A 15000-nucleotide genomic window follows, 5' to 3' on the forward strand; every position below is an offset into this window, starting at 1 on the left:
CTATTCTTTCTTCCTTTCTTTTTTCACCTACAAGAGTATTTCTTTTCTGTTCTTTTAATTTTCTTTTTTCTCTCCTTTTAATTACATATTAAAAACACAATAATCGGTAATAAAAGATTGAAGAAATGTAATTATGTTTTAATCCTTTGATCGCTATGAACGCATATATGTGTACGATGTTCATCGCAATGTTCAAATCTGCAGAGTTTCGCACTCAAAGGATTAAATTATTTCGTTGTTTTGATGGAAAAAAAAAATAAAAAAAAAAAAAAAATGGAAAAATAGGAAGAAAATCATTTCACTGTAAAAGCGTTTTAATATTTTTATAACATCTTCGCACTCACACACACACACATACATATATATATATATATATATATATATATATATATCCACACACATATATATATATATGTATATGTATGTATATTTAGGAAAAATTTCAGAATTGTAGATATATCAATCGGATTATTTTTTTAATTATTATTATTATTATTTTTTAATTCTTTTATTTTTATTTTTGTTATATAATACAACGAGGGTTCCTATTATCATTGGCCGTGTAATAAAAAAAAATAAAAAAAGAAATAAAAATAAAAGAAAACGAGAATGGGAAAGGGGAAAAGAAAATATAAAAATCGAGATTCAAAATGATCATTCCGCTTAATCGACACGAATATTATAATCAATGATCGATTTCTCGTTTGGGCATATAATAAACAATACGATATCTTGAAATCGTATGATAAATCGTTTTATTTATATTAAATTAGAGATGAACGGAGAGAGAGAGAGAGAGAGAGAGAGAGAGAGAGAGAGAGAGAGAGAGAGAGAGAGAGAGAGAAAGAAAGAGAGAGAGAGAGAAAGAGAGAGAGAGAGAGAAAGAAAGAGAGAGAGAGAGAGAGAGAGAGAAGGAGAGAGAAAACAAGGAAAAAAAACATTAAAAATGAAAACGTTAAATATATATATATATATATGTATATATAAAAATTATTTTCATACGTATTAATTTCCGTTGTGCAGGATGGACGAAAAGTTTCTAGATTGATACAAAAAGTTCCTAGATGATATTAACAATCGATTAGGTACTCTTTGGTTTCGACACTTTTTAGAGGATTCTGGTTGGATTAGAAAGAAAGAAAAAAAAAAAAAGAGTAATTAATTTTTCTAATCACCTTAATAACTTTCGGTCAACACATAGGGACACATTTTTGACCTGCTCGCTAATACATTTAAAATTCAGATATGGACAGTTCATTTTAATTTTTTTTTTTTTTTTTCTTTTTGCGATTTTCGAGATGCAAAGAGTGTCGGAGGAATAAAAAGAAAAAAAAAAAAAGAAAAAAGTGAAAGAAAGAAAAGAAAAGAGAGAAAAAAATATGGAAGAAGGAGGAAATGGAACGATACTTTTCAAAAACATAATTGCGTTCGTCAATTGAACAAGAATATTAAAATTGTCTCATTAAAATGGGTATATATAAATAAATATATATATATATACATACATATTTATTTATATAATATTAATATATGTATATATTTATTTATATAACGTCAACATATGTATACGTAAACGCACGATATCGTTATTTTTCTTTTCGTCCAATTTTTTTTTGTTTTTTTCTCTTTTTCCTTATTCGAGACGGACATTAATAATATCAATCGAATGATCAATGAAAACTTTTTATCTTTTAATATCTCGAAAATCGGCAAAAGGTACAATAAAAAATATAAAACGGGATAATAAAATGAAATGAGAAAAAAAAGGAAATAAGAAAAAGAAGAAGAAGAAGAAGAAGAAGAAGAAAATGATAATAATAATAATAATAATAATAATAATAATAATAATAATAATAATAATAATAATAATAATAATAATAATAAAAAATAATGATGATGATATTAGCACAATAGGAAAAAAAAAGGGTTGTTTATATCGCGATAAGAGTATATTTATAACATGAAGATTAAGAACCTTCATGCTCGTCCGCCAAATATGGCGAGCCGCTTCTTTTTTGAACAATGTGTCGTAGTCTTCTTTGACAACCGACGATATGAGAGTTCAATACGAATCTATGTTTGAATCTACGATCGCAAATTGGACAGACCTCGCAGGGTATCACCCCGCATTCTAATCTCTTATGACGGCTCAATGAAGTAGGCGCCTTGTAAGTCTTCCCGCACCTGTTGCAAACGTATTTAGCATCTGCTGCATTGTTCCTCGTTGAATCCTTTCTCTTTTGATATCTTATAGTTTTATATGGTGCACTGGCGTAACCACGCGACCAAGTAATATCGTTCCTCTCTTGATAATGTTGTACATCAGACGAGAGTAGCATCGTCGCTAGGAGACCTGAAACGAGACGAGGATATAACGTTAGTTAAATGCCCTTTGACTTTATTTTTTATCATTCCTTCCCCATCCATCCTTCCTTCTATCCTTTCCCCATCCTTTCATCCTTCCTTCCTTCCTTTCTTCCTTTTCCTTTCTTTCTTCTTTTTAAATTTCATTATATTTTCTTTTCTTTTTTTTTTTTTTTTTGTCATTTTCTTTTTCTTTTTTCTTTTTTCTTTTTCGCTCTGAACAAATATATCTGCGAAGAGATAGATAGATAGATAGATAGATAGATAGATAGATAGATAGATAGTTAGAGAGAAAGAGAAAGAAAAAGATGGAGAGAGAAAGAGGGAGGGAGGGAGGGATAGAGAGAAAGAGAGAGAGAGAGAGAGAGATCTCTTTTTTTTCCCTTTCCTTGGAAAATTGTTTTCTAACGACTCTATTTCCTCTTTTTCATTCTTTTTATTAATCCCTTTTTTCTTTTATTTCATTCTTCTTCTATTTATAAATTCATTATCAATCTGTAATAGAAATGTATTTGTAAGAAGTCCATATAAATACCTGAGAAAAATAAGATTGTAACGATGTTATATATGACGGATCGATCGACTTATAAAATTGATCTAACGTCAATTCAGAAAAATCCTTTGGGAGAAATCTCAGTTATTACATTTTTATTATGTGTCCATATACGTGTACGTATATAATATATATATATATATATATATATATATATATATATATGTACGTCATTATATTATTATTATCTTATTCGTTTGAATAAGATTTAATTTCTTCGAATCCTTTTTCTCTCGATCGTTTTTGGAATTACGTTCGAAAAGGTTCTTTAGACGTAGATAGGGAAAAAATAAATAAGGGATGATGTTAGATATCTGATTATAAGAGTGAAATAGAGAAAGAGAATGAGAAGGAAAGAGAAAGAAAGAGAAAGAGAGAGAGAAAGAGAGAGAGAAAGAGAGAGAGAGAGAGAGAGAGAGAGCAAAAGTGGCCTCGCAGGCAAGCAGAGAAATTATTTCGTGTCCTCTTAAGTGCAATTGCAATTGTTGTTACAAATGATAGGTACATATACATTGCCCTTTTTTTTTTTTTATTGGTTTTTATAGACGCTTTGTGTTATTCGCTGATAAGAGAGACTTTTGTGATTCGTGCGTTATCGCAAGCAATTTTCAGATAGAAAGAGATAGAGAGATAGAGAGATAGATATGTTTATATATATATATTTATATATATATATATATATGTATGTATATATATATATGTATATAAATATGTATAATAAATATGTATATAGAGTAAGTTGTAGTAGCACATTGTCTCTTTTATATATATATGTATGTTATGTATGTATATATATATATATATGTATATATATTTTATATTTTGTTTTTCTTATAAATTTGAATTTATTTTCTCCTAATAAGCGTACACAAAGATATATTTTATATTATGGGTACCCATAAGTGTAATCAATGATTTCAATATTAAATACATACACACACACACACACACACACACACTTACACAGTCAGACAGACATACGCGCACTCATACGCATACACAAAATTCAATTTAATTTTTCTATTTTATTATTATTTTCTAATCAATGAATATACATATTCGCCATCATTATCTTCACAATCTCTTACTTATACTTATCTTTCTTTTATAAATTTTCAATTCCTCTTTAATAAAAATTTACTTCGTACTATGATGGAAGAAGAATACGATCCTGATTGTTGATAAAAAAAAACATCGGTGTGGTAATTGTTCTCACATGATTTCGATGAGGACTCGTAATAAATTATCGTAGTACAGTCCGATCGAACGTTCCATCAAACATTATTTTCAATGTCTGACACGATTTAGGTGTGTTGGTACGGTTGATTAGCTTCGCCATTAAGCTGCTGTATTTGGATGAATTTCTAATCACCTGTGACGAATCTTGTAAGAAATGTCAGATCATTTCGTTGTCCGATCTATGATGAGAATTATGCTTCGTTGCTTTTCTTTTCCTTTTTCTTTTCTTTTTTTTTTTTTCCTTTTCTTTTCTTTATTTATCCTCATTTCCATTCGTCAATTCGATGCGGAATCCAAATTATTTCCTGAAGTATATCTATGCCGATTGTAATCCCAATCCATGTCACTTATTTCTTGCACGATTAATAATCTTGGATCTAACTTCTGAAGGAACGATTTTAAAGGATCACATCGTTCAATTGAAAAAGGATCGTTCACAGTTCGAACACTATCATCGATGATTTCAATTCGTATTCGTCACTAAATGAAACTTTTCTTAAACAACTTTGGCACTTAGTCGACTCGGATCACGTATCCTATAGAAATTCACAAATGTTTTCTCTTATCGCGAACTTCTCTTGATATTTCATACGATTTCGAAATATCAAAGGGGAGAAAATATAAAAAAAAAAAAAAAAAAAAAAAAAGAAAGAAAGAAAGGAAAGATGAAACAGCACGCGTCGCATCGACGTTCGTTATAAGTTTGCCCTCGGAAGATTCATAGCCCGTCATATTGTGTCTTTTGGGATAATAGAAAACTTTTTCTTTTTCTTTGTTGAAAACAATAAATTTACGAAAAAAAAAAAACCAAAGAAAAAAAAAAAAAAAAAAGAAAAATTGCTTTACAATATGCGCAACAAGAGTTATCACACGTGTCGAATATATTTAAATCGAACTTAACCAATGGCTAATATATAATTATTAAAATAGATATCTCGACGACTTATGGATACCCCATAATACAATATATAATTATAATTTCTTTGTGTTATCTCTTTTTTTCTTTTTTTTTTCTTTTCTTTTTTTTACGATCATGGTCTCTTTGGTTAAGAATTGATGAAAATCAAAAAAAAAAAAAAAAAGAAAAAAAAAAAAAAAAAGAAAAAAAAAGAAAGGAAAAAAGCAAGTATAAAGAAAAAAATAAATTGCGTTTCGAAGATTTTCCTTCGAAAATATAAATAATGTAATATATAATGGTCCTCTTATTTGTTATTTTGCCATAACGGGGAGATAAATAATATTACGAGTGTTATTAGTTAAAAGAAATAATTCTTTTTCTTTTTCTTTTTCTTTTTCTTTTTCTTTTCGGTTCACGTAAATCCTCTCTTTCGTCCGCAGGACGACAGATGGCTCGTTAGTTTGAATCTATGTGTGAATTTTTTCCCACAAATTGGACATGTCTCTTTCGGTTCGACGCCGCACTCCAATCTAAGATGTCTTCTCAGGGATGTATATAATTGATAACTCTTCCCGCATCTCGTACATTTATGGACGACAGATTTCTTCTTTTGCGGTAGATTAATCATCCTCCTCATCTTCAGCTGCCTCGGCACTGTCCAACAGAAAAAAAGAAATAACGGAGATCAGTTCGTTATTTATTCGTTCCTTTTTTTCTTTTCATTTCTTTTTTTTTTCTTTTTTTTTTTCTTTTTTTTTTTCTTTTCTTTCTTTCCTTCCCCTTTTTTTACACGTTATTTCGATCTCGTGTTTATACCAAATGTTCGAAAAATGTTCGTTGATGAATCTTCTCCTTCGCACAGCAGGTTCTCTGATCAAGAGTGTATGTGTGTGTGTGTGTGTGTGTGTGTGTGTGTGTGTGTCTGTGTTCAGTGAAATTCGAATACGAGTTTTGTGTACATTCTTTTGATTGTATTTTTTCTTACTAAAAAAAGAAAATCAAAAAAGTATCGTTCAAAAAACAGACAGAAAGAGAGAGAGAGAGAGAGAGAGAGAGAGAGAGAGAAAGAGAGAGAGAGAGAGAGAGAGAGAAAGAGTACAAAGAAAAACATTAATAATATAGAACAATGAGTGATGGAAAAAATTGTATTTTGTATTGTGCCAAATAAATTTTATATCGACAATTTATTTTCTTTTTTCTTTTTTCTTTTTTTTTTCTTTTTTTTTTTTTTTCTTTTTGTAGATTTACAAGATTGTTTTATCAGTGTAATGTATTTATTATCTTTTTGTTTCGTTCTTTTGTTTGCTTTCTTTGTTTTTTTTTTTCAATTAAATCGTTCAAGTCAATGAAATCGCAGATATCTCGGACTTTTTTTTGCATAAATTGAATTCACATACGTCAATTTTCAATCGTTCCTTATAAGAGATAATAAAAAGAGAAAAATATATATATATATATATATATATATATACATATATATATATGTACTTATTTACACATTGTATAGTTTTGTTTGTATGGAAAAATGTCGCACATCATGTTTTCACTTTCAAGAATTTGTATACACAAATAAATCCTTTTTATAAGGAATGTTTTCTCATTTTCATTTTATGATAAGAACCATTAATGTATTTACATTCTTCTTTTATTCTTTTCCTTTTTTTTTCATTATTTTTTTTTTTTTTTGATAAAGAAATAAACATTTATATATTTTAGAACATGACTAATGCATATATTTAAATGTTTTGAAATTATTATTACAGACGACATTTTTCCTGACACAGCCACATATATATATATATATATATATATATATATATATATATATATATATATATGCATATAGAAGAAAAATAAGGAAAAATAATGAATGAATAAAATAAAATAAAATAAAATAAAAGGATAAAACAAAAAAAAAGATTAACCAAAAGGAGAAAAGAAAATATAAAAGAATAATATTTTCAATAGTTCAGTTCATTAAATAAAGCTTTGTCACGTTGATTTTTCGTGTGTTTCGTTTCGTTAACGTGCCTCGACAAATGATATTTTCTTTTAAATCTTTTCCCGCACATCGGACAAACGAAGGTACGTTCCATCTCACATTCCTTTTTATGCCGTTGTAGATAATCGTTCCTTTTGTATCCCCTACCGCAATTAGGACAGATAACGCGGAGGATCTTGAAAGTTGGTAATTTTATATTGTCCTTGTCTGAAAAAAAAAAATATCCAAAATTACATTCGATTAGTTCAACAAAATTATCATTATTGTTATAGGGGAATAATTTCTTTCGCCTTTTTTCTTTCTTTCTTTTTTTTTTTTTTTTCTTTCTTTTTCTTTGTTCCTTTTCTCTTCTTTCTTTTATTTCCTTTCGATTTATTATCTTTCACGTTTATAAATATAACAAACAAAATTATACTCAACAATTATTATTATTATTATTATTATTATCATTATTATTATTATTATTATTATTATTATTATTATTATTATTATTATTATCATTATTATTATTATTATTATTAATATTTTAATGATCATTAATAGGGGAGATAAATAATATTCCGTATGTTAGAATTTCAGAAAGATGATTTTATTTAATTTTTTTTCTTTTTTCTTTTTTCACTGTTGCTTTCTTCTTCTTCTTCTTCTTCTCCTTCTTCTCCCTCTTCTTTTTCTTCTTCTTATTCACTTAATTCCTCTCCTTCGACTGCACGATGACATATGACACATAAGATTGTATTTGTGTGTGAATTTCTTCCTACAAATTGGACAGACCTCTTTTGGTTCGACGCCGCACTCCAATCTTAGGTGTCTTCTCAGGGACGTATGTAATTGATAACTTTTCCCACATCTCATACATTTATGAATGAGCTGAGTTATATTGACCTTTCTCTTCGCCTTCAGCCACGGCACTGTCCAACAGAAAAAGAAAAACAATAGATCAGTTCGTTTATTATTACTTTTCTTTTCCTTCTCTATTCTCTTTTCCCCCATTTTTTTGATTTTCTTTTTTTTTTTTTTTTCTTTTTTCCTTTTCTCTTTTACATGTTACTTCGATCGATAATCTCTCTAGTCGATTCTCCTATAATTCGATTTTGCAGCACACAGTGGGTCGTTTGGATCAAGTGAAATTCGAATTCGATTTGTCAACTTTTTTATTCCGCCTTTTTTTTTTTTTTTTTTTTTTTCTTTCTTTTTATATATACAGACTTTTCTTTTTTTTGGCTAAAAAAAAACGATTAAAAAGGTTTCGTTAAAAAAAGAAAAAAGACAGAGCTAGAGATAGAAACAGAGAGATACAGAGAGAGAGAGAGAGAGAGTGTGTGTGTGAGAGAACTATGAAAAATATTAATGTATAGAAGAACGAGTATGGAAAAAAGATAATTGTATTGTAAAAAGTAATTAGCGCATTGAAAATATTCGCAGATAGTTTTGCAAAAATATTTCATTCGTCTTTTCGTTTATTATTTTCTTTCTCTCTCTCTCTCTCCTTTTTTTTATAATCAAATCTGACAAGATAATCGAATATCGTGACGATACAGATTCATTTTTAAATCGATTTTCAATCAAAATATAATCGACTGTATTTTTCGTTTTTATTTATTTATTCATTTCTTTTTCTTTTTTTTAATCGCTGTTAAATACATTGGATTGGGCCAATAAATAATGTCGGAAATTTTTTAATACAAAGATTTAGTTACCAAAATTCTATGAAAAAAAATCGATTGTTCTTTCTTCGAGACTTTCATTAATTTATGTTTACTTTTACCAATACTTAGTAAAAATTACATTACTTTTATTACAAATTATTTTATTACAAATACTTGTTAATAATAATTTTATTTTATCATTACCAATATTATTTATTGGCTAATTCAATACATATTATCGATAGAACACGTTATTGCGTTATCAAAACAATCGTTTAGTATTATTGTTATCATCGTCTTAAATCGTGTATAACCGATATGAGTCACATGTTGTTGTTATTATTCCCTTCGTTTCTCCGTGCGAGATCATTCTTCCGTGTGACGTCGTTCGAAACGGATCGTAGCTCCGTATTTCCTAAAGTGCAAATTTGTTTTTCGTTATTGAAAATTGTTAACGACGTGACAATAATGTGCCACATTGATGCAAGTTATTGCAGGGATGCGCAGAGCAGAGTTCTATTGAAAATACCTATATAGTGAATATAAAAATTTGGAGTATGTAGAGAAAAAGGATTGTGTTATAGAAAATTCAAATACAAGGATGAAATCAGAGTCAGAGGATGCAACAGCAACAGCAACAGCAATAGCAACAGCAACAGCAACAAATGGAATATGTAAGAAAATTTAAAACAATAAACTAGGCTTAGTATAAATGGAAAATTGGAATAGTATAATTAAAAAAGACGTAGAGATAGATAGCTAGATAGATAGAGAGAGAGATCAAATAGAGAAACATTAATTTATAGAACAACGAATGAAGAAAAAAGAAATTAGTATATCGTGTAAACTGGACTCCTTGAATGTTCGAACTTCTCGTCTGAAAATAATAAAATACTTTCGATTAATTGAAAATATTTTTTAATTATTTCATACAATATTTTTTCTTCTGGTTCTCTTTACCTACCTCGATTGAAGTCGTTTCATAACATTTATATAACATTTCTATAACATAAATTTATATATATATATATATATATATATATATATATAAATAATAAATTACATATAAAGAAACGTTATATAAATAATATTATAATATTCCACTGCACAATGAGAGTACGTGTTGTTATTATTATTTTTTCGTTTTCCTTTTTTTTTTTTCTTTTTCTCTCTCTATCTCTTTAGTCCTTCAGTTGTCACTCATTAAACCCATACCTGATCGAGTATTTAAAATCCTCTTAGGTATTTGTTCGTTTAAAAAATGAAAATTCGCGAATGAATATTATTTTTTATCGACACGTAACGAAGCATCTTTGTTTTTCCAATGTTTGGTAAAAAGATTCGTGAAAAAAATATGCGATTGTTCGTCGAGACAGATTAAACGAATCATTCGTTTTAAAATACAATAAATACTCGTGTACACTTATGTACGTACATTGAGATATTTATTTTATATGATGGAATCAATGAACGATAATTGAATAGATTGATAATTGAAAATCAAAAAAAGGATATATTAATATAAATGTGAAGATTTGAGTGCTTTATTGCAGGATATAATTTTCGATAAGAAAAAAAAAAAAAGAAAAAAAAAACAAAGAATTAAGGAATATTAAGAAATTTGTTTTAGAGATTCGATAGAGAATCTCTATAATAATAATAATAATAATAATAATAATAAAAGGGATAATTAATAAAAGGTTTCTATTGAGGGTGAATAATTACGAAACGAGAAAGTAACGAGAGAGAACAAGATGAATTATATGGTGTGACAGGAATGTGTTTAAGTTTAAAAATCATACAATGTTATATTCTTCGATTGTATTAAAATAAAAAATCGGTGAAATTAAAAAAAGAAAAAGAAGACATTTATAAATGCGTTTATATTATTGTTATAATAAAACGGGTATTTTTTTTCTTTTCCTTTTTTTTTTTTTTATTTGTTTTGTTTCTTTCTTTCTTTTTACTCGTCCCTTGCAACATTGAGGAGGATTGAGAAGGATCTAAATCATACGTAGAAGTAATGAATACGTTCCTCGTGGGATTGCAAACGGTGTTTGTACTTGAATTTTCTTCCGCATATCTTGCACTCGAATTTCGGCTCTTTACCGCACTCCACACGTTGATGTTTCATCAGTGAATCTTTCCAAACGTATTTCTTGTTGCACTGCCAACATTTCCATGTCTTCCTCGCTGAAAAGAAATATCGATCGATCGTTATAATGAACATTATTAATTGTTAGGTACACCAATAAAATGGTTCTAAGGAAAAGAAACAAAAGATAAAAAAAAGAAAAAAGAAAAACAAAGAAAAGAAAAGAAAAGAAATATCATCTTCGTCAATCTTTAATTATCAACATAACGAAAAATAACGATAGTTATGACAATAAAAAAAAAAAAAAAAAAAAAAAAAAAAACAACAAAAATGAAAAGGATAACAATTTTAACGAGTAATTTCTTCTCTCTAATTTTTTCTTTTTTCGAAATTGTTTTTCCCTAAGAAGAAATCTTGCAACATATTTTTTTTTCTTTTTCTTTTTTCTTTTTTTTTTTTTTTTCATAAAACTTTATTATTCGTTTAAATAAAAAATTATTCACATTAGTATGTATGTGTGTGTGTGTGTGTGTGTGTGTGTGTGTGTACGTTTGTGTGTTTGTATGTCATAATTAAAGGTGAAATTAACGAAAAACATATGGGAACGAATGAACTAGCAGGGCGTATTGAATATATATATATATATGTATATATACATATATATATATATATATATATATATATATATATATATTATTTTTCTTTTTTCTTTTTAATTGAAATACTATGTCAACGATAGACACAAACGATATTACATATTTACGTAAAATAAATGCTGGAAGATATACAACAACAATGACAACAACAACAACAATGACGACAACAACAAAAAATAAAAAAAAAAATAAAGGAATGAAAAAGAAAAGAGAAGAAAGGAAAAGAAAAGAAGAAGTAGAAGAAGAAGAAGACGATGAGAAAAAATTGCGAAGTAGAACTTATATATATATATATATATATATATATATATATATATATATATATATATATATATAAATCATATCTATAAATAATAAATTGAAAAGAATTAGTTACAACAATTGTAAGACACATTATGGGGGATATTTATTTTACAATAAAATACACTCTTATGTGTATTACGAAAGAACGATACTTCAATGGAAATGAAAAGAAAAAGAAACGCGCAAGAAATAAAGTACAACCAAAAAAAAAAAAAAAAGAAGAAAAAATAGAAAAAAAAAGAAAAGAAAAAAAGAAAGAAAAAGAAAATGTCGAATATTCGATTAAAGCCGAGAAATTCATTAAGAAACGATATCTGCATTTGTGTGGGCGTGTATATATATATATATATATATACATATATATATATATATGTGACTGTAGTATGTATATTTTGTCTTTCTTTTTTTTTTCTTTTTTTTTTTTCTCCTTCGTGTTCATTTGTTTTCATTTTTTGGTCTTTCGCGCGAAATAAAAGTACACACATTGAGAGGTCAATGTTATGAAAGGAAAACGATCAATTTTATTGCATACAACAATTTTAATAAATCTCTTTCTCTCTCTCTCTCTCTCTCTTTCTCTAATACTTTTCATTTGTTTGTCCTCTGTTATCACGATATTGAAAAAAGAATAAAAAAAAAGAAGAAGAAGAAGAAGAAGAAGGATCAAATTTTCCTTATCTTCTTTTCTCTTTTTATTTTTTTTTTTTCTCTTTTTTTTTTTCATGTCCCTTTTTTTTTCTCTTTTTAACTTCTTTTGCAGGCCCTAGTTCACGCTCGCCCGAAGTTCAAATTACAGATCAATTCCGTGTACGCATTTAGCGTGGGATTGCCAACGATGCTTGTGTTTGAATTTCCTTCCGCAAATTGGACACTTGAAAGTTGGTTCCTTGCCGCATTCGACGCGCATGTGATTCTTCAATGAGCCTCGCCATAGATAACGTTTGCCACATTGAAAGCAGACCCAATTCTTTTGCAAGTTCTTTAGGAAGACTGAAAAAGACAAGCAGAAAAGGAAAAGAAGAAATAATGGAGACTCGTGTTTAAGGATTAGCGTTAGATCTTTGTTATTTGCGAGAGACGTTTCTTGTTTTTTCTTTTTCTTTATCTTTATTTGTTCTTTTTTTTTTCGTTTCGTTTTTTCTTTTTCTCTTTCGTTGTTTATTTCGATCAATTTTCTTTCTTTTTTTTTTTTTTTTTTTTTTATTTACTTTCTCTCTTTTCTCCTTTCCTTTATTCTCTCTTTTTTTTTTTCTTTTCTTAATTTTTTTCTTTTCTTTTCTTTCTCTCTTTTCCTCGTTATACATCGCCTGTACAAAGTCATTTTGAGAAACGAACGATCGTGGTGTTCTTAAGAAGAAAAGACGGCGGGGGGGGAGGGGCTGGGGAAAGAGAAACAGAAAAAAAATTATAGCAGAATTGTGCGTACATTTTTTTTTCTTTTCTTCTCTTTTATTTTCTTTTATTTCATTTCCTTCTTTTTTACTCTCTTTCTTTTTTTTATTCACTTTTTCATAAAGTCGAACAAATTTTCTTTCGTATTTGTTTTTGTTTGTTTGTTTATTTATTTGTTTATTTCTTTCTTTTCTTTTTTTTTTTTTTTTTTCGTTTTATTCTCTCTATCATCACACAAACTGTGATAATAAAACAGGTCGATTGTGTAGTTAGTTTAAATTATTAACAATGCAACATTATTAATTCGTACAACAGCACATGCACACAATCTCATAGGAAAGAAACAAAAATATACAGGATTGGGGTCAAAAGTTTTTTCTTTTCTTTCTTCTACTTCTTTTTTTCCTTTTTTTTTTTTTTTTTTTTTTGAGGATTGGTTCGAATTATATACTTTTATAAAGAATCATTAATCACAATTTTTTTTTTTTTTTCTGTAATGAGACACATACACAGGCAACGCATAAAAATATTTTATTTTCAGGGAAAAAAAAGCAAAAAAAAATAAAAAAAAAAGAAAAATAAAATCATTCCTTCATGTAATGTTATTTGCAAAATTTTTTGAAATTCCTCGTGACAAAATTACATGTACGTGTCATTTTTAATAGATCAAATGACTTGGACAATACTTTATCATAAACACGAAATCGCAGAATATCATGATTCAACGATACCATCATCATCATCATCATCATCATCATCATCATTATTTGTCTTCGTTGGAATGATTGTTTAGTTTGTTGAAATGTTCAAAATTACGTTCAAAGACGAAATATCGCTATTATCAATTCCGTTTTCTTAACAAGTCGATAACGATTCAATGAGAAATCTTTTATATAATCACTCTTTTCGACGATACGTGAAATCGTAAAAAAAAGAAAAAAGAAAACAATTAATAATAATTTTAATTAGAATCTAATAAAATAATAATTTTATTAGAAGGCATATAAAAATATATAATAAAAACAACCAAATTTCGAAATTTTCTTTTTCGCGATCTTTAAAATACAAACGATTCACATATCTCTTTCGATTAAACGAATCCTGAAAGAATTAAAAAAAAAAAAAAAAAAAAAAACAAAAAAGAAAACAAAAAATTGTAATCAAATCGGACAAATACATATTATCGTAATTTACAATTGTTGTATGACTTGTAAGGTGGTATTATTAGATGCAGTTAAAGATCGATGATAAATTGGATGAACGAATAAAATAGTGTATTTAGGTGCATGGATAAAATTAAATCCGAAGAATTTTATTTCTTTTTTTTTTTTCTTTTTTTTTTTTTTTCTTTTCTTAATTGTTTTTTCTTTCTCCCTTCTCTCTTTGCGACAACTTGCGACTTAAATTTTCTTTGGGACATGGCACAAAGGGAACATGGATTTTCGATCAATAATTGAAAATTTACGTGAAATAAAATTAGAATTTAGAAATCGGTCGATTTATAATTAATTACAATTATTAATGTTTTCTAAATGAATAGAATTATTATCGGATATTCTGTTCTAAGAGGAACAAATGTATGGGATTTTTTGAAACTCCTTTCAATTTTCGAAAAATTCTTTTATTATGAGATTATCGTTTTCAGGAGGATGATTGTTCTAATGGTAACAATAAAAAGAAAAAGAAAAAAAAGAAGAAGAAGAAAAAAGACAAAAAAAAGAAAAAAGAAAAGGAAAGAAAAGAAAAAAACGAAAAGGAAAAAAGACATCGTCCGATAAGATTATAATGTCCTTTCCTTTAAATATTTTCCTATTCGTGAAAGTTTATTAAATATTCCTTCAACATCCAA

The 15000-nt window shown here is 27.5% G+C and overlaps 2 protein-coding genes across 7 annotated transcripts in view; both read right to left on the reverse strand.

The window, feature by feature from the left end:
- LOC124429063 (zinc finger protein 676-like) overlaps positions 1-2321 on the reverse strand; it is a 3610-nt gene extending 1289 nt beyond the window's left edge. Inside the window, exon 1 of the mRNA XM_046973859.1 lies at positions 2185-2321. Within this exon, the coding sequence (XP_046829815.1) occupies positions 2185-2215 (31 nt within the window). The 5' untranslated portion in view covers positions 2216-2321. The remainder of the gene's footprint in view (positions 1-2184) is intronic.
- Positions 1-15000, reverse strand: part of LOC124429034 (longitudinals lacking protein, isoforms F/I/K/T-like) — a 284869-nt gene that overhangs the window by 10475 nt on the left and 259394 nt on the right. The window contains exon 7 of one of the 6 annotated variants that reach the window (XM_046973797.1): positions 1931-2353. The exons of the other annotated variants lie outside the window; for them this stretch is intronic. Coding sequence (XP_046829753.1) covers positions 1968-2353 — 386 coding nt within the window. The 3' untranslated portion in view covers positions 1931-1967. Of the gene's footprint in view, positions 1-1930; positions 2354-15000 lie in introns of those variants that run through there. 6 annotated transcript variants of the gene reach the window in all.

Source organism: Vespa crabro, chromosome 14 (assembly GCF_910589235.1).
Source record: "Vespa crabro chromosome 14, iyVesCrab1.2, whole genome shotgun sequence".
In the NCBI taxonomy this organism is placed as follows: Eukaryota; Metazoa; Arthropoda; class Insecta; order Hymenoptera; family Vespidae; genus Vespa; species Vespa crabro.